This window comes from Canis lupus, chromosome 34 (genome assembly GCF_011100685.1).
Source record: "Canis lupus familiaris isolate Mischka breed German Shepherd chromosome 34, alternate assembly UU_Cfam_GSD_1.0, whole genome shotgun sequence".
Lineage (NCBI taxonomy): Eukaryota > Metazoa > Chordata > Mammalia > Carnivora > Canidae > Canis > Canis lupus.
In genome coordinates, this window is record NC_049255.1 from 24,206,806 (window position 1) to 24,231,165 (window position 24,360).

At 37.3% G+C, this 24,360-nt stretch overlaps 1 protein-coding gene across 4 annotated transcripts in view; it reads right to left on the bottom strand.

The window, feature by feature from the left end:
• The window catches only part of FGF12 (fibroblast growth factor 12), a 543,009-nt gene that overhangs the window by 200,270 nt on the left and 318,379 nt on the right, over positions 1–24,360 (bottom strand). For all 4 annotated transcript variants that reach the window (XM_038583706.1, XM_038583707.1, XM_038583705.1 and 1 more), the window contains one exon: positions 8,358–8,468. In XM_038583706.1, coding sequence (XP_038439634.1) covers positions 8,358–8,468 — 111 coding nt within the window. The remainder of the gene's footprint in view (positions 1–8,357; positions 8,469–24,360) is intronic.

Sequence of the window (24,360 nt, forward strand, 5' to 3'; positions counted from 1 at the left end):
AATGTGAATCCAAATCCTGGGGGCAGAGGAGAGCTACCAGTCATTGCTACTGCAGTGCATCAGAATCACCTAGAGGGCTTGTCAAAACAGAGATTGCTGAGCCACAGCCCAGAGTTCTAATTCAGTATGTCTAGTGTGAGGCTCAAGAATGTATCTAGATGATGCTGATGCTGGTCTAGGGAGTACACACTGTCTAAACCACTGACTTAGAGTACTCTTCAGTACCTCCTAGCTCAGCACTTCCACACTTTCAGGTAACATTAGCTGCCACAATTAGGGATTATACTTATCGAAATGGCTGCTGTCTGTGAACTCCTTGCAAACAAGTACTCTCTCATCCATGCAGATGAAGATGATGATGATAATGATAATAGCAACAACTGACATTTATTGGGAACTACTGTGTTTTAGGCACGATTTTAAGTACTTTTCATGAATCAACCCATTTCATCTGCACAAAAATCCTATGATGTAAGTTCTATCATCATTCCCACTAAACAAATGAGGGAATTATGATGTGAAGAGGTTAGAAAACTAACCCAAAGGTACAGAATTTTAACTCAGATAGCCCAGATGAAAATTCTGATTCTATCATTTACATGCATGACTCTCCAGATCTTTATACACACCTTGAAGATACCACATAGGGATTTGTAAATTGAAGAGGATTTCCTGCTGGTAACATACCTTTCAGAACAAATGGTATTTAGGGAAATGGAAGCTGCCAGTCAGTTTTTCTGAGCACACATTCCCTTCCATATGAGAATGGAAAGGCTTCTAAAATCTCTGTTTGTCTCATTTTGTATAATCAGAGATTGTGTAAATCTGAGAAATGTTATGATTTGCTCAAGGTCAACATACTGGTCACCTTTCAGAGCCACAAAGAGATTAAAGATAATCTCAGCCATCAGCTTTTTCTAGGAATACACTTGGTTAAGTAGCTCCCATAAGATTCTTAAACTATGCATACTGCCTATAAAAATGCCCATAAACAGTCACGAAGCAACAAGGAAGAAGGATAATTTCAAACAGTTCATGTTTTCCTTCACTGACTAGAGGGACACATGAGGACAGAAGACTTAGGATCAAAAAGAAATACAAGACTAATAAGAAGGAAAGAGGCCAAGGTTACAAAAAGTTTAGAAAGTCATTCCCTGATTATTTAATGCGAGTGGGTAAACTATTCAAGGAAATAATTTGTTCTTGTTCATGCTTTCCACAAATATTATCTGGAGGCATACTCTTTAAAACTAAAACATAGTCAACAAAAACAAATTTCTAACAAATGTTCATCACTCTTCTTCTAGCTATTAAAATCAAAAGGTATTTTCTTTATTAAAAAATCAAGTGAAGTAACTACATTCATAAGCTGAGGATAAATATTAATTTTGATATAGAAAAAATATGCCACTGTAAGAGTAACATTATATGTACTTTGCTTAAGATTATGTAAATAATCTTGTTTAAAGAAAATCAGCAGGATAACACATACATTTCTTTTTCTTTTCATCCAGCTTATAGGTGTGATTTCACACATACAAATTGATGACATATTCTTAAAGGATAGATGATAGTAGAAGAAAATAATATCCCTATCATTGGATATAATATAGCCCTTACATTCCCATGCGAACTATAATGTATATGCTTGAGTAGATGTAAAAGATGAACTCCTTGTCCAGGAAGGTTCCTGGTCAGGGAGTAACCTCTTTATAATTCTTCCCAGCATCCCTATGTCCTTGATAATTTTTCCTAACTAACCATGTGGATCAGGTTTTTGTTGATAGTTTAGCAATACAGAGCTTCTGTTGGCTTTGGCTGTGTCTATATACTTGTGGCTGGTGGTATTAAAACATCATATGTTTGGTATTGTATAGAAAACATAATTGGATGACTACATTTTTCAGTTTCCAGTTGAATTTATGAAACTCAGAATACATTGTGTGTGTACTTGCAATCAGTAGTTAGGAATATAAAATATTAGAGGTCTAAATCAAAAGATCTCAAGAAACAGATTCCATATTAATTAAATATTAAGCACAAAAGTCAAACTAATTTATTATGACAAAGCATGGAAGATTGTCTAAAACATAATCTTGTAATGAATAAAACCTTTTTAAATGGCAAAGAAAAGCTGAGGGCGTAAAAGTATATTCATAATAAAATAAAATAAATAAAGCATGGCCAAAAAAATTCAGAGACAAGAAACAAAATGAGTAAAAATCTACAACACATATAATAAAGAGCTAATTTTTAAAAATATAAATAGATTTCCTACAAATTAAAAGACATTTCATAGAAACAGATATAAATAGACATTTTATAGAAAAAGAAGTGAAGATGGTTCTTAAAATACATGAACAAGTGCTCAACCGATGTCATAATAAGACAAATAATACTTATGTCTCTAGGTAACAAAGAACCAGAAGTTTGATAACACACTGTGCTGACTAGAACATAAGGAAATAGACAACCTCAATGTAAATTTATATGACAGAGAGCAGAGAGATATCTTTCAAAATTAAAAAAGCATATACCCTTAACCAGAATTCTACTTCTAAGTATCTGTCCCATAAGTACACTTGTACACATGCAAATTACTTATGAACCAGGATATTCTTTATAGTGTTGTTCGCATTAGAAAATATAAGAAAGAACTGAAATAGCCTTCAACAGAGAATTAGGTTAAATAAATTATTCCGTGTAAATATGTACTAATATGGAAAAATCTCATAGATACAACAATATAAGTTTAAAAAGGTACTGAACAAGTGTTAGATAACGGAGAGAGAGATGATATAGATACACTGCATGGTATATGTTGATAAATGCACAGACTACATCCAGAAGAACACCAAGAAATGTGGCCAGGGGGCAGAGAGGAGAACAAAAAATTGCTTTTGACTATGTCAGTGTCTCCCAGGGAAAGAAACATACCTATGATTGAACAAAGTTGGGTTTAATGACTCATGGCAAGGTGGAAAAATACACTCGATGACAGAGCTGGGATCTCAGTAGAAGGGGTTAGAGCATTTGGTCTTGAGTTAGAGAATTTTAGGTAGGGCTCAAAGAAATGTAGATTTACCTTCAATTGGATGCTCTAAAGAAGTGACTGTCATTCTATGATTGCATATGTTAATAAATATTATCTATAAGACAAGAAGAACAAAGTTAAAGCAGTGTTTGGTGAATTAATAAGCACCACTCATATAAGCCAGGATAGAGAAATATTTGATCATTTTGTAATTTGGACAACATTCTTCTTTTTGTCTATGTTCAGACATGATTAAGTGGTCTTGTTTTTGTCATGATCCACCACAATCACAGTGGCCTTGTCTGATTTGGTGTTCTGTGAAATTGTGTATATTCAACAGAAGTACACCAAGGCCTGCTGGAGTGCCATGCCAGTTCCTGGCTGGCAGGGATTGTTTTGCTCTTTCTCAACTGTATACCTTTTGCACATTTGTGGTTTTGTATTATATACTTATCTTACCTATTCAAAATAATTGTTGAAGGAATCTCAGGACTGGGACTCCCAGGGAAGATGGCAGAGTAGGAGGACCGGGGCTCACCTCATCCCATGGATACAACTAGTTAACACTCCCTTTAGTGTAAGTAACCCAGAAAACAACCCAAAAACTGGCACAATTAAATGTGCACCAATAGATGAATGGATAAAGAAGATGTGGTACATACATACAATGGGATATTATTCAGTCACAAAAAAAAAGAATGAAATCTTGCCATTTACAACAACATGGATGAAGCTAGAAAGTATAATGCTTCAAAATAAGTTAGTCAGAGAAAGGCAAATAGCATGTGATTTCATTCATATGTGGAATTTAAGAAATAAAATAACAAATGGAAAAAGAGAGAGAGATAGACAAACCAAGAAATTGACTCAACTATAGAGAACAAACTGATAGTTATGGGGTGGTGGGGTAGGTGATATAGGTGATGAGGATTAAAGAGCACACTTATCATGATGAGCACTGAATAATGTATAGAATTGTTGAATCACTATATTGTACACTGAAACTAATATAACCCTGGATATTAATTAAATGGGAATTAAAATTAAAAATCTTGATTAAAAATTAAAAAAAAAATAATCTCAGGACTGAAGGAGACTTTAAAAGTCACTGAGCTCTGAAACTACCCCAACCACCTTCTTCTCCCTTCCCACACCAACAGGGTTTTCTTGTAAAACTCCCTACAAAGGCCGGTACAGCATCTGCTTGAATATCTCCAGTTTCACCATTGTACTAATTTATCAGGCAGTTCATTTCATGTTCAAATCATTGTTCATATATTTTATTCAGAGGGAAAGAGAACAATGCATTCGGTTATAAAATCTTAATTGTTTCCACCCCAGCATGTTTGACCTCTTCAAATGCATCTTCTCCTATGGCAACTAGTAGAGCAGAATAATTACCTTTCTAATTTTATGTAAAATATTCCTATTAATACTCTCCAAACTGCAATTGTCTTTTTTGTGCCAGTGTTCCAACACAGTTTTGTATCTTTTGTTATCATTACATTTGCAGAGATTCTTATCTGTTGCTGCTGACAAACCCATTTGTTTTTGTACTCAATTACATGTAATTAGTCTTTTCTTCATGAACAAAAGAACAGGTGTCTTTATCAATTCAATGCAAGATACCATGGTAAGGTTGGTTGGACCTAATGATGTCTAGTGAACCGAACAGCACAATTCTGACAGATGCTCATAGTAACAAGATTTTTTTTTCAAACAATCAAATGCTTTTACTCCTGCCCACACAAAGTAGAGAAAGAAAAGTCATTTTCACATCTTAGAGGTTTATAATTTCCTATTAAAAAAAATGAGTAGAATTCAAATCCTTCTGATATTTTTACCCTTTATCCCCACTAAGAAAAAGTATAAATAAAAATTGCTTGCATTGGAAAATGTTCAATGAAAATATGTGGTGAGGGGGGAATCAGAAGAAAGTACATTAATTGAAAAACTGGTAAAATCTGAATTAAGTCTACAGCTCAGTCAATAGTACTATACCATTGTTAATTTCCTGGCAATGATAATTTTACTGTTGTACATAAAATGATATCATGAGAGAAACTAGATGGAAAGTATATAGAAATATCCTGTATTACTTTGTAAATTTTCTAAAATTATTTCAGAAGAAAAAGTTAAAATAATATTTGGGTGGGTAGAGTATTTAGCAATGACTCAGAGAAACTTTTTACAAATGCACAGGAGGATATTCATTTACTTATTCCATTCATTCCATTTATTCCATTGTTGAGTACTTACTATGTACTAGGGATCATTCTAAAGATACACTAAAGAGCAAAACAAAATTTCTCCCCTCATGGAACTTACATTCTCCTGGGAGGAAGGGGAGGATCAAAAACAAACAAGTAACAACTCTGTGTGTGTGTGTGTGTGTGTGTGTGTGTGTGTGTGTGTGTAGTGCTTAAAAGAGCTATGAATACAAGAAAAGTGGGGGATATCAGAAGAGAGAGTATCAACGTAAGATGTATCATTTTATAAAGGATGGTTAGGGAAGGTCTTTTCAACATCTATAAGAAATATAGTTGTGTTGCCTTAAAATAGAGATGATAATTATCCACCAAAAAGAGAATGGGTAAATATATTTGGGTATTTTCATGCAAAGAGATAGTTTACAGAAATGAAAATGAATGATAGAAAGCAATCATACGACCACATATGCACATCAAAACCATAATATTATGGAGGAAAAGTACACAGAAGTTATATACAGAAATGCTCTCATTTGTAAAAAGTTTAAAAACATGCAAAATGGTATTACAAATGGTTTAAGTATACATATATGAAAAATGTATTTTTAAAACTGCATGGAAATAAACAATGCTAAATTCAGGATAGCTGTTACGTGTGATAGTGGAACTCCATCTGGGAAAGCACACAGTGGGAAATATACTGATATTTTTTAACTAAATTTTAAGCCAGGGGTTGAGCATCCAGATAGATTTATCCTAGTTGTATGTTTGTATATCTAAACTACTTTTAAAACCAATATATCAAAAAGTGTGTGCAAGTTGTTTATCTTTTAAAAATAAGATATTTTAGGGTGGCTCAGCAGTTGAGTGTCACACCTTTGTCTCAGGTCATAATCCCAGGGTTCTGGGATCGAGTCCCACATAGGGCTCCCTGCAGGAAGCCTACTTCTTCCTCTGCCTATGTCTCTGCCTTTCTCTCTTTGTCTCTCATGAATAAATAAAATATTTTTAAAAAATAATAATTTAAAAAATAAAAATAAGATACTTTGAATGTATGAATTCAGTTTCTAAAAGTATTTGACAAAATGCACCACCCTCAATATGTGTGTTATGCATAATGCCATTATGCCTATATATGCATAGGCATATATATTCGTACATATACACGTGTATAAGTGTATGTGTATATACATGTAGCAGGTATGAATTTACGCCAGACATTGATCTAGCATCTGCAGAGAGAGTATTTTTCAGTTATCTTTCTATGTAATGGTGAATGAAGGATTTTTGTCCATTGAACCCACTTTTGCCCCTGCCCTTTGAGCACAAACCCATGATAAATGTCATACATCTGGCAACATAGCTGTCTGGGTTATGGCTGCATCATGTGGAACTGAATATGACTATTCCACTTATTTGGGGATTGAATCTATCTTCCTCAATTTGTAATATTTCACCTTTTTAAAATGTTGGATGGATGGTGCTGACAGAAGACATTAATATTATTATCGCCACCCAAGTATGTCACCCAAGTACGCATACATTGTTGAATACTACATATGAGACTAATGATGTACTATATGTTGGCTAATTGAATTCTAAAAAAATATATATTGTTATCTCCAGCCACCTCATTTTATAGAAAAAGAAACTGAGATCAAAGGATACCTCCGGACAGTGCAGGTGACACAACTAAGCAATCTCCCTGATTCTTTCCATCAATACTTGCAGCCTCACTAAATCTACATGCAGGTACAGACGGCAATGGCAATACTTGAAAATCTTACATGGAAATTAAGACATGCTCATTCTTCTGTAATCTGTTGTAAATATGAATCATTTAAAGAATGCATTCAAAAGAAGAAAGAAGAAAGAAAGAAAGAAAAAAAGAAAGAAAGAAAGAAAGAAAGAAAGAAAGAAAGAAGAAAGAAAGAAAGGAAAGAAAGAAAGAAAGAAAGAAAGAAAGAAAGAAAGAAAGAAAGAAAGAAAGAAAGAATTTTTTTTAAGAGAATGCATTCTTATAAACACAAAACAACAATGCAAACCACAATAGGCTAATCAGCTATGTGGGAAATAGCTGCAAATTTTCATAATAAGATCTTTTCTGTATTGTAATTCATATTTTGTGAAGTGTAATATTCAGTGAACAAAGAATGACTTAAAAGGGGTAGACAAGCAAATTTTCACACTTTAAGAATTGCAGATCTTCCCTCGAATCTTTCATTTTAATCTAACTTCTATTTCACCTAAAATATAAGGCTTCTTAGATTATCTCATGCAGTTTAGTAGATTGTCACACCGACCTCAAAATCATATCCAGTCAGAAGACAACTCAGTGGGACATATATGTACCCTCAGGAAGGTAGTGGCTCTGAAACTTGTATTCAAAATTCTTCTGAACTGCAAATATACTTTGTTACATCTTGATTTGAGTTTAGTTAGTTATTAAACTTGTTACCTCCATACTTAAATTAGTTAAAAATAATTCCAGGGACATTATTAATAAACTTTGAATATTTGGCATTTTGTTTAAAAAACAAATAAAATTTCAGGTCTACTAGTCTTTATTATCCTGTTATTACCAAAATATCATCATACTATTTTTCTTTCTAAATCAATATAAAATAAAAAATATATATTTTTATTTTAAAATCAATAATTTTGTCCTCAATCAAAATGAAATCACATGTAATATACATATGTATGTATTCAATGTTTACCTTAAGAAGTAATTTTGATGTGCCAGAAACAATGTTCTGAAAATTATTATAACATGTTTCTCATTTGGTTCTAGGATTAAAACAACATCTTGCGCTGGAAAGTCTGCCTTGTTCCTGTGAATACATATTGACTACAAACCCTGGGATGGGAGAATTTTTTTATCCATTGACTATTTGTAACTCCTTCAAGCCTCCTACCTTCTCATTTAGTAGGTTACCTTCCCCAATTGCCTCTTTAACTATAGGGAATTATAGCAAAAAGGATAAAAGACAAGACATAAGCTTACTAGCAGTTAAATAGTTCAAAAGGCAGCCTGCCCATGTCTTAAGTCTAAGATACATTGGGCCATACATTTGATCATAATGGTATTTCAGGAAGCTAATGTTCCTTACTGTAGTCACTATTTTCGTCCTTGGTCCCGTCAATGGTACCATCTGGGTGCATCTGCAGGAAATATCCCTGCTGGCTGAATAACCTTGTCACAATTCCCTTCAGCTGGGGTTCTGCAAAACAAAATGAAATGATTATTCAAATTCTTATTTTGTTTATAAAAAAACACATGCAAATTGTCCAAAAATTCTCTAAATAAACTCACAAATGCCAATGGCTTAAATATTGAAATAAATGTTTGGAAAGGGGATATTTCAATAACATATCTTTATTCTTCTTTTTTCCTTCCAGAGGCAGAGTCATAATACTATGCAGCAATAAACCAAATATAACTAGATAAAACTAATTATCATCAGGAAAATACAGAGGCATTCTTAAAAAGTAAATTATTTCCATCCCTCATGCGTCTAGTGTCTGACTGCAAGATGCCGCCAAGTTTATGGTCCCATTCCAGAATCACTATTTAGACCAAACTGCCACTATAATTCCTAAGCTTCCAGCAGTCAAAATCAGGTCCTGAAAGACTTGTACTTCTGCTCATTGCTAACTATTCATTATAAACTCCTGGGTTTCAAAATTCTGCTCCACTTCAGCTAGAAAGAAAGGAATGGCTTGTATGAGAACCACAGGAAAAAGCAAAACCCCCACGGCCATGAGATGTGACTAAAAAGTATATGAAAACAGATTTCACTTTCAATAAATACCTCACCAGAGAGGAGCCCCAGCACTACAAAAGTCATTTTTCCAGTACAAAAATAAAGAAAGAAAGAAATTCATGCATATTTCTCTAAGTATTTCAAACTAGGAGTGGTCCTTACCTTTTAAAAACTCTCTTCACACTAACACCACCAAACCGAACTTTGTATACCACATTTGGATTTTTATACATCAGCTAACATAAATATTTAAAGCTTTGTGGTGCTGGCTGCCAGCAACAATTCAGTTTCTATAACATCACTACCATTTTTATCTCTACCTCAGTACTGGGCAAAAATTACACTATTCTGGGACGCCTGGGTGGCTCAGCGGTTGAGCATCTGCCTTTGGCTCAGGGCGTGATCCCGAGTCCAGGCATTGAGTCCCACATCAGGCTCCCTGTGAGGAGCCTGCTTTTCCCTCTGCCTGTGTCTCTGCCTCTCTCTGTGTCTCTCATGAATAAATAAATAAAATCTTAAAAAAAATTACACTATTCTAATGCATCACTGAAATAACAACACACTACCCTCAAAAGGACAATCACCAAATTTTACCTGATAGTCAATTTCATTCCTTCACCCATTTATTCAACCAATATTTACTCTTAACCTTTTTTTTTTTTTTTTGGTCAGGCAACATACTAGATACAGTGTGTTAAACCAAACACATTTATTGATGGCTATTAATTCTAAATAAGAATTCTAGTTAAGGATTCAGTGCATTTAACTATCTGGAAATGGACCTGCTCTCTACAACCTATGTCTGTGGTTAAACTTTTTCACATATGATTTGATTACATATATTCAGGAATATGAGGCAATCTCTATATAAACATGTCTTCTTCAAAGCAACTCAAAGAACCAGAAAAGATGCCAAGGAAACTGAGAATAAGAAAGCAGGGTTCTGAACAAAAAGAACTGAACTGTAAATTAAGCATTCTGACTGATAACTATATGTTATACATGCATGTTAAATAAGTTCAATTTATTTACTTTGTGGGCCTTAATTTCTTTATCAATACTATCTAGAAGTTAAATGAAAATATCTTGAGGTCCCTTCCATAAGCATCTATTGACACATTAGAATCCTCTGCCCTGAGCAGTGGCAGAAATCAAAGAATGGATTCATGTTCAGTGTGCTGTCTCCATGGGCCCAATGGGCCCACCCCATATGATGTACTAGAGGACACACAGCTAGCTAAGATCACTGTAAAATAATATCCTGTACCGCTATCACCATCTATCAAACCCTCCCTACCAACTTTTCAAGGCTCAGCTCATGATCACCTTCTCCAAGGAAGCGTGGCCACCATAACTGTGGATCACTTTTATAATCAGGGGAAATAAGAAGAACATACGTGGCTCTGCCATGAGACTAACTAATTGGCAGGTAGGTGCTAATATGGCACACTTCATTAAATATAGGCAGTCAAAGGACCCAGCTTTGAACAACTGTCATGTGGTCCTGAGGAAGTCATTTTACTTTTGAAGCTCAGTGGTCATACCTGTATAAAGGGAAAAATAATTCACATTCTAACTATCACCACTGAGAGTTTCGATGAATAAATATAGGTGATAAGTATGAACTGAAATCTGTAAGAATATAAATCCTAATTAAGGTCTGTTTTCAATGATGAATACCAGATGCCTTCTGATTTCTGTTTTAGTGAAATATTAACTAAGTTTGTAAGTCATTAAAATAAACAGTGGGCTAGGATAGAGGATAGAAAAGAATAGAATGAAAGGGGCAACTATCTTATAATGATATTTTAATCTAATAAGCTTGATAAGATCACTTTAAGAAGTTATTTTTTTGGTTGGTAATGAGATGCATGGCAACTAAGTCACTAATGCCCACAAAAGATTGTTTGTTTTTTTTCAGGCTCTTCTTTCTGTAGCTGTAATTAAACACTTCTTTTGCTATGGTGAAGCTATCCTCCTGTTGGGGCCCAGGGAATTCAGATTGGTAACTCCTGTTCAAGATAATGAGCATCAGCTTTTATACCATCCCTGGCTGCCCAAAAGCACTGCCAGACAAGCTGAGAGTCTGAGTTTTAATTATGTGATGATCTATGAAAGCAAATGCCTTGCACTCAAGATGTTTCAAAGGAGACTTGACCATCTATTGAACAAATGCCATGAACCTAGGATGTGTCATAGAAAGCCAGGCCTGCCTGTACCCTGATTGCCACCTATCAAACCCTACCAACCTTTCTGGGCTCAGATCAAGAGTATCTCCTTCATGGAGGTTTGGCTATCATAAGAGTGGATCACTTTTATAATGGGGATGGGGGGAGGACATGTTTTGTTGTATTTTATTTTATTTTATTTTATTTTATTTTATTTTATTTTATTTTATTTTATTTTTTTTTTAAAGATTTTATTTATTTATTCATGATAGTCACACAGAGAGAGAGAGACAGAGAGGCAGAGACACAGGCAGAGGGAGAAGCAGGCTCCATGCAGGGAGCCCGACGTGGGATTCGATCCCAGGTCTCCAGGATCGTGCCCTGGGCCAAAGGCAGGCGCCAAACCGCTGCGCCACCCAGGGATCCCTGTTTTGTTGTATTTTAAAGGAAATGCTTAAAAAAAATGAGAACCCTTTTTGGTACATCAAAAATCCTGGAGGCACTCGGCAAATATGCTTTTTATTTGTCAGACAATGCTTGGGGATCTAAGAGATGAATAAATCCTGTGCTGTTCTCAGGGACCACTAAGTCTAATGCATGAAACATATTTATATATAAGACTAATGTGGGGTAGGTGTCAAATAAGGGATAGATGCAGAGTGGCATGATGGAACCAAGAAATAAGGGACTAATTCTGTATTAAGATTGGGTGAAAGCACCTCATCCATCACTTGAAGAGTAAGTGGCATTTTAATATACAAAAGGGGGGAGGGAAAAAAGAGAGAAAGGGCATTCCAGACAAACAATGGATATTTTCCAATTTATATGACTCTTCTTGATTCTAAGATAATGTTCTATTATTTTTCTTTTTCTATGAAGTGATGGCTATATTATTAGATGGTGAGGTGGCAGGGATTTGGTTAGTTATCTTTTGTACTCTAAAATGGTGTGGCAAATGCTGCTAGCTTTTCTCCCAAATCCATTTCCTCTTTTTCCTGGGCACCCAGCTAGACCATATGTCCTAGCCTCCCTTGCAGTTAGGTTTGGCAGATGAATGAGTGTCATATGGAATGTAAGTGGAAGTGATGTGTGCCATTTTCAGGCCGAGGCTTTTAAAAGCAAACATTCTCTTAATGCTGGCTAGATTTAGATGACAAAGCCCTAGGGGATGTCAACAAAAAAGAAGAATGTGGGCCTCTGAATAACTGACAGAAAAAAGACAATAGCCATGAGACATACTCACTTTGGACAGTTAGGTAAACAAAAAATAAACTTCCATTGATTGTGTATAGTGACTTTCTTCCAAAAAGTGCAATAGGAAAAGAGGGAAGGGATGGAGTAATTTTATAGCAGAGAAACCTGATAAACAGAACACTACCTCAGCAAGGTGATCAAGGTTACTATCAACAGTCATAAATCATGCTGATATAACAGATACCTTCGATATGATGCGATGAGAATGGCACCTTACCTCTGATCATTCCCAAAATTCATAACCCCAGTCTGATCATGAGAAAAACACCAGACAAATACCAACTAAAGGACATTCTCCAAAACAGCTGACTAGGAACACTTAAATTGTCAAGGTCATCAAAAACAAGCAAAATCTAAGAAAATGGCACAGCCAAGAGAGTCTAAAGAGATATGACAACTAAATGTAATGTGGTATTCTAAATGGGATCCTGGAACTAAAAAAGAACAGTAGGTAAAAACTAAGGAAATCTGAATATTATAGTCTTTAGTTATTCATGATGTATCAATAGTGATTTGTAAATTTTCATAAATATACCAAACTAATGTAAGATGTTAACATGGGAAACTGGGTATATAGTTTATATGGGAGCTCTGTAATAGCTTAACTTTTCTGTACATTTAAAACCATTCTACAATAAAAAATTTAATGATAAATACAGCCACAAAGCAAATTAGAAATTTAATTCTCAAAGAGGTTGGGCAAGAAAGTAGGTAAAGGATAAGAACTCATGCTCAATACGGCTTCCCTTCAGGATGACATGGCAATTTCAACAGAGGTCTGAATTCAAAGCCACTCAGGAGAGCTGTGATCTGTAAGAGCTATCTAGACTTTTCTGCCTGGGTAACATGTAGTGTAGTGGAATAGTTACCTTGGTATGTACTAGAGACCGGGGGAAAGGTGGAACTATGGGGACCTGATCATACATCTCAGGATGACCACTGGATGGCAGAAAATAAAATGAATTTTAGGATTGGAAAAAACCTTGGAATCTAACACTCCCCTTCATCAAAATATCCTTCTTCATCTATGTCAAAGATAAAAACAAAAACAAAAATACCTGAGGGAAGATATCCCTCAAAACAAAAATATCAGAGGGAAGATATCTTGTCTAAGGTCAATAATAAAAATGAAAAATACAACAGTGATCCAAAGGTTGTGATGGAAGCCATATCTAGAGAATTAATAGTACTTATTACAATAACGATGGCTATATTTGTATCATCTCCTTTGTACCAGGCACTCTCCCCTGATGATATTTTTATTTAATACGCACAATAACTGAATGTGTAAGGTACTTTTCTCTCATTTTTCCGATGGGATTATGGAAAGTCAGAGAAGCTACCTCACTATCCCAAAGTCAGAGAACTAGTAAAGTAAGAGGTACTTCTAGCTGAAGAGCCTGTGGTCTTAGCTATTCTCTGCACCATCTGGTCACTTTAAGAAAGACAATGGCAAAACTTGCACACATCCGGAAGAAAAGGGAGCCAAATAGAACGGCACAAAGGACTGCCATGTGAGGAACAGCTGAATGAACAGTCAAATATGCAGCCTGGAGAAGGGAGGACTCCAGGGATGTGAGAGTTGCCCTCACTTTCTTAACAGCAAACAGAAGTAAGAAGCCAATGTGTTCCGAGTGACTCCACGGGGATAGAACTAGGGCCAGTGGGTGGAAGTTACAGGGAGGCAGGTAAAAAAGAATCTTCTGTGAACTGGATTCAAAGAGAGAACAGGCTGCCTGAAGAAAGGTGCGAGTTTTCTATCGTGGACAGAAGCAAACAGGGAGAAGGAGAATAACTCCACATCAGAACAGCTGTGGAGCTTAGGAGCCTCTACCAAAGCTAAGGCAGCCTGCAGGACAATGCAAGGTCCTCTCCAGCCTTCATGCCCTGGAAAGCTCTGGGAGCAGCCAGATGGCCCTCTCAATTCAAGTTCACTCCGCTGTGTCTTAGTGTGTACTTAGGACAGGGAAATAAAAAGACCGTTTACCAGTCATCTTGAAAATGCAGCTCTTTGTACATGTGCAACGTGAATTGTGAGAGTAATTTGATGGGGTTTTTAATCAGTCTCTGTGGGCCTAGAAAGGGGGCCTCAGTATGAAGGTTTAATGTTGCCACTTAAAGGAACGAAGATAGAAGAGGCTGTTAAATGTGATTCTTGTCAAGTGCTTCTGGGGCCTCATACTGCTGCCGATTTCAAAATGAGACTATTAGGGTTGAAGACTGTTCATAAACAGATATATCTCTGACCAGATCACAGCTAAAAGGTATAGACTAGGGCATATTTACATCACATCAAAGACCCAGACAAATCAGAAACGGGGTGCAGTAAGACATTTGAAAGAAGACTGAACTTATCTGGGATTTGGAACACATTGCAAAAATTACAACCACACTGAGTTAGAGGAATTCATTAAAAATGCATTTTGTTTAGTAAAAGAGACGTCAGACTGAGGCCTTGCCTTCACTCAGCAGACTGCAGTGGACCCAGGAAAAAGAGTACCTTGCAGAACAGAGGGCTTAAGACTGGAGATTGTCATCATGGCCCCCAGAATCTGCCCTGAGGGGTAAAAAGGAAGTGATGTCCTGGCCATTGGTCACATGCAGGTGACAGATGACATGAGCAGTTACTGACCTGACAGCCATGAGCTCCCTGTGTAGCAACAATAATTGCAAAAGACTTTGTATCTGTATGTGCATATCTATTTTCTCAATCAACAGATACTCAAAAAACAAGTATTCACTGAGCACTGCGCTTTGTGGAGGTTATTATTCTAGGTACAGGGGATAGCTAGTGATTTGCTAGTAAGCCAGCTTGCAACGACAACAACAACAACAACAAAACAAAAACCACACAAAAACAAAAAACTACCCCAAACCTGATTTCCACGGGGCTGACTTCCACCATGTAAATATTTCCATCACAGCTGATTTGACACTACCATGTAACAACACTGAACACAGAGCTAGAGCTGGGAAGAGATGAGCACGATGCGCCCCAGCACACCACTGAATTTAACAGAGAATAAGACATGAAGCTTACATTCCAGTAGGAAGACAGAAAATAAACAGATTAACAATTAATATAAAAAAGAGTTTTAGTACAGGTGCTGTACTGAAAATGAAAGCAATGAAAAGTGATGGAACATACCAGAGGTGCGTGTGCTACTGTAGGCGAGTAGCTAAAAGATGGCGGTGACCCAGAGCCCTGAATGAAGAGAAGCAGCAGGCCATCGGGGTTGTCTAGAAGAGCACTAAGAGGAGCCTTCTAGGCATAGGAGACAGCAAGTGCCAAGTAATCCTAATTCTTGAAAAGATGAGGAACCATCAGATTAAAGGTTCTCCAAAGATCCTTCCTCTAGACCAGGAGTTGGCAAACTACAGCCCCACTGCTGCCAATTTTGTAAATAAAGTTTTATTGGAATGGAGCCATGTCCATTCATTCACACATTTGCCTAGGGCTACTTTCCTGCTCTGACGACACAGATAAGCAGTTGAAACAGCGACTCCACAAGCCTGCAAAGCCTAAAATATTTCCTAGCAGGCCCCTTACAGAGAAAGTTCACCAACCCTTGATCTAGATAGACCCTTGCTGCTTCCGTTCCCTCTGCCTGAAAGGCACAACCCCTGCCTTCCTCCTCTGCCCAGAACTCCTCCTGAGTTTTCTGGGCTCAGCCTTTCTCTGAGGGCCTGACACCCTGAAGCAAATCTAATCACTCCCTCTGCAGAGCTACCCTGTGCACAGGTTAGGAGAGGGCTGCCCACACTGTTAGAGCTGCTGGCTTACTGTCTTCTATCTCTGCTGCTCAACCCTGAGGTCCTCGAGGGCAGGGACCTTTCATTATCCATCACTGTCACAGCGCCTAACACAGTGCCAGGCATAGAGTAGGTAAGGAGTGTTCACAGGTCAAAAGGAGGTAAGTTACAGCTGAGATTTTTTCATTGTCACCTGTGACTTTCAGGGGAGCTCCTGATTTATAAGGAAGCCGTTTACTGTCGTGTCCTGTAACGCCTGCAGCCTTCAGACCATTTCTTCCCTTTCTCATTCTCAGCCCCTCCACACTGAGCACAGTCTGGCAAGCACAGCGGCGTCCTCCATAAACTGCACGGTCTCTAAAGAGTTGCCTTGCACTTCCACGGGAATCAAGTGACCTTGAGACGGGCAATCCCTAACCTTCATGCCTCCTCAAAGCTAAATGGAAAGAAAGGGCATACTTGTCCAGAGGAAGCTTTTCACTGAAGCAATCTGAACTAGGGAAGGCCGAAGAAGCAGGGCAGGGAAACTGAAATAGGATTGAAATGCCAATGGGAATGGGAATTTGGTACCAAGACAATTTTATTCCTCATACTATCAGCCCCTCCCTCCCAGATTCTTCTCTATAAGATGTTCATGAAAATTTAAAATAACTCAAACACCGTTTATGGACTTCCGACATGCACTAGGTGCTGGAGACAAAGACGTGGAGGGTGCACTTCCTGCCTTGAAGGTTCCCACAGCCTCATCAGGGAGACACATACACAACTAATCATTGCAGCAAAGAACATGAAAAGTGCTGTCACAGAGGAACAGGGAAAATGCCACAGAATCATAGAGAGGGGATGCTAATTTTACCCAGGAGAGTGGGTTCCGGCAAGAGATAGGTAAGGAAGGCTTGGAAGATGAAGCAACATTTTAGACTTATACTTGAATAGGCAGGGGGATTTGGCTTTAAGGAGTATCAGCAGGAACAATGGCCCAGCTGAGCATGCTCAAGGATTAGGCAAGCAGACACGTACAGAGTATAGAGAAATAAAGGAGTGCACACAGTGACAGCAGAAGAAAAATATGGGTCCAAGACACCTGAAGTTCCTTAAGCAAAGTCAGTAAGTTTTACTTTACCCTTTAAACCAATGATCTCCAAACTCTTTTGATTATACGTCCCTATCTGTAAAAACATTCTAATCTACAACCTCTCTTTGTATAAATATATATATATATAATTTATAAATTACAGCTATGTACTACTCTGCAAATAATGTGTACATTATACATAAAAGTTGAAATGTTTAAAGAGACCAATACTAAACAGAAGCGGAAATTAAAATAGCTTCTTTCCTCATGCCAGAAGCTTGTCTTGCTCCACCCGCTTCAGACAGGAGAAGCCTTAGGCAACAGTGTATTAAGCAATGGGAAAACATTAAAAGATAGTTAGTCTGAGGAGACATATGAGGGCAGTCTTTCAAAAAGCCAAAGTGAGGAACAATAGAGAAGGGTGAATTAGAATGGGTGCACAGTGGTCATGGAAGCCACTCTGGGAGCCATCACATATAATAAGGGTGTTCGTCAGGCAGTAGCAGTAAGGGTAGAGAGAAGGCATCCACCTGAGGAATGACTGTACTTGGTGGTGCTTGATGGATGACAGCATCTAAGTTCTAGAAAAATGCATGACCTCTCCATCCCCAAATCTAAATCTATAACAGTCTTCTAAGAAAGCCCTGTTTGATTGTAGAATATCATGGAATGTGAGGGTGAGGAAAGCTTAATGTCATCATTCCCATGAAGCCAAATTATTTATATGCCATTCTAAGGACTTCCATTCATGAAAGGAAGTTTGATTCTGGTTAAGCTCAGAGTCATAACTCTATGGTCTTTCTTATAGACTATCACCCAGGGAAGATGACCTAGAATGAACCCTGCTTTCCAGGCAGCTCACCAATGAGCTCTGGACGATGCAGACCACAAGATATTTCAAACACGAAGACTTTCCTGGAATCTTAAGATTTTAGAACTAGAACAGACATTTCAGGATGATCTAAGTTAAAGTTCAATGAACAGATAAAGAGGTAGAACAACAGAAAGAGAGAAAAACATGGCAGCACAACTTCTAATCCCTGAAGTCAGGGTTCTTCAATGTGCCATGGTCCTCTGCACTGTGCCCCTTAAAAAGAAAACCATTTTTCACACCTCCCAGACGTACCTAGCCTTGTCCCCGACTAGTTGTATGGTATCGAGAAAGCTATTTAATTTCTTTGCACAGAGGCATATTTTGCTTCTTGAAATTATTTGAATGATGAGGAATTGCTTCTGAAGATTGTCTTAAGGAATTAAGAATATACATTACAGTGTGCTATAGGACCAGGAAGTAGCCATGCTTGTCTGGGAGGCTTAATTTTCAGATAGAATTAAAGTTGATAGGAAGACTCATGGTTAGGAGTAGTAGCAATAAGTAAAATTCTCCTGAGTTTTATTCACAGATAACAGTTGCTGAGCATTTACTACATATCAGGCACTGTGTGTGGATTATCTCTCTAAATTCTCATAGAAATAATTTGAGGCAGGCATTATAATTGGGCATTTTTTATAGGTCAGGAAATTGAGGCTTACAGAAGTTAAGTCACTGGCTCTAAATCCAATAGGAATAAATGCCAGAACCAGGTGTTGAAGCCAGGTTCCTGACCTCATTATACCTTCCATTACTAATCATCAGTTGTCTCTTTAAGAAGTCTAACACACTGGGTTAGCAGTTGAGTGTCTACCTTTGGGTCAGGTCATGATCCCAGAGTCCTGGGATGGAGTCCTTCATCGGGCTCCCCACAGGGAGCCTGCTTCTCCCTCTGCCTATGTCTCTGCCTCCCTCTGTGTGTCTCTTGTGAATAAGTAAATAAACTCTTAAAAAAAAAAAGAAAGTCTAACACATGGATACTTCTCTTTTCTTCCTTAACTGAAATAAGCCCATGAAAACAGTAGAAATCTATGGAGCAAGAGACCAGGAATAAACAGCACTCAACTGGAGTTGAAAACGCAACTTTTTGTCTCTTGGTATAAAAAGGGCGGGGGGGGGGGGGCGGGGAGTGTAAACACTTCTACGCATACAAAAGTCTTGTGTAAAGAAAGCATTCTCACTTGGCATAGAAAAATATTCTCAGTTACAGTCTTAAGGCCTCTTTTTCACAGACACATCTCTTGGCACCAGAAATAAATGAACAGGACACATTATTTGGAAGAGCACAGGCATGACAGTTTCCTGACATCAGAGGAACTGCACAATGTTGGACTTGTCCTAAAACTGTCCTGCATCACAAGGGAGATCTGTTCATCCAGGTTGGCAAGCCTGAGGAATTCCCTCATACACCTCAAATCTAAATTACCTGCAGGTAAAATGCTATTGTTTTAAAACATGATCTTTGTCTATCATCTTTTATTTTTTTTTTATTTTTTTATTTTTTTACAATATCCACCAAGAAAAATCTGCAGAGTCAACCAGAGTGAATTGAAGGGGTAATAATACTTTCTGCAAAAGAGCAGTATAGCACTCCAAGAGCACATTAATCAGCTTCAACCCAGTGGCAAGTTCAGGCCAGGCAAGGCAGTGCAGTGGGAAGCATCGGCCAGGGAGATCCAGACATCAGGGGTCTGATCCCAACTGTTTGCTCCTCTCCAGCCCCAAAGCCACCACCTTGTCCAGGTCATCAGCAGCTCCTGGCTAGATTCCTCACTGACACTCTTACCCATTTTCCCTTCCAAACCACTCTACAGTGGAGGTTATATTTTACAATATAAATTGGATCTTGTCACTCTCCTACTTAAACCCTTTAATAGCTTCCCATTTCATTTACAATAAAACGCCAAACCCTCAGCATGGCCTGGAGAGCTTTGCACCATCTGGCTCCTGCCTACCATTCTATCATCATCTCAATTTACTCTCTCCCTGGCTCACTAAGCTCCAGGCGCACACATCTTGTTTTATTCAGACCTAAGGATCTTTGCACATGCAATTCCCTCTGCCTAGATTGATTTCTTCAAGTCTCAGCCTAAGTATCACTTCACAGAGGTCTTGCCTAGGACCCCAATCTAAATCTGCTCTCATATTCATATTCATGTTCATTTCCATATTCATATTCTTTGTCAGCACACACTGTTTTCCGCCTTCATAACACATATCTCAATGTGTAATCAGAATGTTTTCTTTATTTGCTTAATATCTATTTCCCCCTCTGGAAAACTGCAGAAGACTATGGCATCCATGAGGGTAAGACCATGTGGGTTTTATACATCACAATATACCTATACATAGCACAGGGCCTACTAACACAACATAGGAAGAAAACACGTATTTGTTCAATGAACTGGTTTCCTATCTCTGGATTTCAGGTTTAATCTCTAAAATGACTGACCTAGAATAGTTCAGTGGTTGCAAGTCCAGAATCTCAGAAACCTAAGGGACTCATAAATAGAAATAGACACTTACAAGCTATCTCCAATTATTTCAATTGAAAATGGGGAAAGTATTTTTTAATAGATTATACATATTACCACTGTATACTAATAAAGATTGTTAAAATTCCATTTAAAAATATAATCTACACAAACTATGATAATGCAATTAACTTATTACCTGATATTACAATACACAAAAGAGAAGTAGAAATACTGATTAAATGGGGACGGTACACTTGTGATGTAAATATGGATTGTATGCTATATCCCAAATTCATTTTGGGATGTTCTCAGGGACAAGAAAGAAACTGAAACAGAAGTGCAAGGAACTGCCACTGTGACCAATAATGGGAGACCATCACAGGCACATCGATGAAAAATTCCATGGACAAATACATGAACCAGTGTTTTCAGACAAGAGCGCTCAGGCGATCCTCTCAAGGGTGACTACTCCAATTCCAGACACTAGTGTACACACGTACACACACACACACACACACACACACACACTGCTTCTCTCATAGCCAATTCCAAGAAGTATATGTCAGGGTTCAATGCACAGGGATTGATTGATCTAACCATAGCTAATGACTCTCCCAAACGTTGCAGAAGAGGCCAGTTTTACTTTACCACCCATAACCTATTTTAAAAAATCAAGATTCCCATTTATATCTGACACGTCCAAGTAACAAGAGACATGATTTGTTAACAAATAAAATTTTAAGTTGCGATATGTAAGTTTGGGAAAACAACTAAGGATTAAAATATATTTTACATTATATCTATGTCTTACAGAACCAAAAATAGAAAAGATTCATTTTGTATTTATTTCAAGCCTTGCCCATTGTTTTATTAAAAAATAGTTTAATTGTAAAATCTCTGTGTTTTGGGGGCACCTGGGTGGCTCAGTCAATTAAGCATCCAACTCTTGATTTCGGTTCAGGTCATGATCTCAGGGTTGTGAGAGTGAGTCCCACATCGGGCTCTACACTGGACATGGAGCCTGGCCATTCACGACATTTTGTGCATTTTTGTTAACTTCTCAGATTGGAATTCCTGTTTAACAAGGAAATATTTTAATGTTTTAGCACTTGATACTAGACCTCACCTAGGAAATGGTCCAGGTTTAGGTTTCTCATTTCTTACCAGTAACACTTTCCCCCTATTATTATTTTCCTTAGATGGGCTCCTGTCAGTTATCCTTGCCAAGTGGAAGTATCTCTAACTCACCATTTCTCAGAAGGAACACAGTCTCTATTAAAGGTCCCTGTCCACCTAATGCAGGTGTAGGGCTCATCTCCTGCCTACAGGAGACTGAATCTCAACATCCAACTACGAAAGCCCATGCCTGGCTGTAATCAAAACACATGAAATCAGTTCCTGCTCCTCTCTAAGAATATAAACTTTGTCTTCATTTCTGGCACCTGAGGAGTTCTCATCTTTGGTTTTGAGGTCAACTATACATTTTAATTTTTTTTCTGTTGTTGTTTTATTCTCTCCAGCAGATCCACCAATTTTTAAGGAGGAGACAGAGTCCTCTCACAGCTCAGATTACAAGACTCAAAGTCTTATTTCAACATCAGTGTTTTTTATGTCTCCTGTCTTTAACACATGGTACATTATAGGGGTGACATTAAAACTGTCTCATATGCAAAACCATCATCATGGTTAAAACCATGCAATCACATAGAACAGGGTGTTTTTTGATGGATGAAGCCACGACCACACTATCTGATCCCTTCTAAGTGTCAAGTAGCCATTCATTCAGTAACTGAGAGCTACCAGGACCAGACACTATGTAAGGAGACTGACATATAATAGGTAGCTCATTAGTTATATATCCCCAAACAAATCCTCAAAGAAAAGTATTTTTGGAATAATTCATTCAATTACTTCAAGGAAAATAATACATATAAACAGGTATCATTTTCCCTAGAAGACTGCAACCCCCCACCGGGGGAAGCTATTCTTCTTCCCCCCGTCTCCATTTTACAGGTGAAGGAATAGGGCCCCAGTGCAAGAAAAATGACTTTTCTGGTGCTGCACATTCATCAAAATTCAACAAAATTCTCTCTTCTTAAAATAGCTTTTCTAAAAATGGAAAGATATGGACATAACTACTTTTACAGTTAGAAAGTAGGTAAATCCCAGATTACTGATAAGCATAAGTTTAGTAGATTTAAATTCAAAATTTCCAGAAGCAATACAGCAGGGATTCTTTTTTTCTTTCATTTTAGCAAAATAGCCCTCTAAGAACATTCTCCGAATGGCAGAAGTCTACATTCTGATTTTTAAGAGGTAACATTTATTTGTTCTTTCTTGTTTTATTTGTAATATTTCCCCTAACTCTACTGAACCAGAAATACCTCTCACCAGCTCCAATAATTCATACCTACCTTTCTCATATAATTATGTAATAAACACATATGTGTATGGCTATTTATTAAATACATAGATAAATACAAAGTATAGCATATATTCTGGGAATAAGCTAGGCAAAATGTCAAAAATGTCCCTTGATACTCTGATATCCACAACAATAAAAGAAAGAACTATGAAGAAAACTAAAAATGTTTTAATTCTTTTGGAAATATTCAGCACAACAATGAAACTTATAAACTGTTTACTTCTCAGGATGTTACATTTCTCACAAACACACACACACAAATTATTATGAATTTTTCTTAAATTTCACATACCTAAGGATACTGCTTTATTTACCCAGTTTAGTAATATTAATTTCCAGCCACTACACTTTGGCACCAATATCCTCTCAACAGAAGTTAACAGGATGAACAGAGTACCAGGAGTCAGAAGGTTTAGATTCTAGTCCTAGCTCTGCTATTTGGGCAATTCATTTCATTCTTCAGTTTTCTCACGTAAGATTAAAGAAGTTGCCTAGATGCCTGAGTGGCTCAGTTGGTTAAGCACCCAACTCTTGATTTTGGCTCAGGTCATGATCTCAGGGTCTTAAGATCAAGCTCCACATTAGGTTCTCTTCTCGCTCCCTTTCCGTCCGCCCCTCCTTCTGCTTGCACTCTCTCTTTCTCTCTGTGTCTCTCAACATAAATAAAACATTTTTTAAAATATTAAAGGAATTGGATTGTCAAGATCCTTTTGAGATATTTTATTCTATGGTTTTAAAACAGTAATAGTGGTGATTATAAGGCTTTTGACTTATGATTCTATTATGTTTTTGTCATTGGGTACCATGAAATACCCAGTTTTGAACAGATTCAAACACGACAGTAGTGTATAGCAGACACCTTTTGTAGCTCAGCACATGGGGGAAAAATCACCAGATATTAATAACAAGATTTAAAATAAATGCTGTACCAGAAATATGTGAGAACACTAAATCAGTTCCAATGTTAAACAAAAATAATTAATATCCACTAATAATTAAGTGGGCGATGTGTAGTTTCCATTCCAGGTGCCCCAGCTTCCCTTTCTTGTCTCATTATTAAGAATTACAACTGCCGGTGCTGCAGATAAACCTTTAGGCAAAGCATATTTCATCTGTTTGCTTAATGGACTGGTATCTACTTGGAATTCAGAGTTCTAGAACTTAATATTGGTTGCAAGATAATTTATGGTTGACTTCAACATCCTCTTTCACATCGGGAAAACTCTCAGGCTAATTCAAAGTCTAAAACTTCATTAACTTTCATTGACTTACATGAAACATAACAAACTACATTCTAGAATCCACCAAGGAAATAGAGGTGATGTC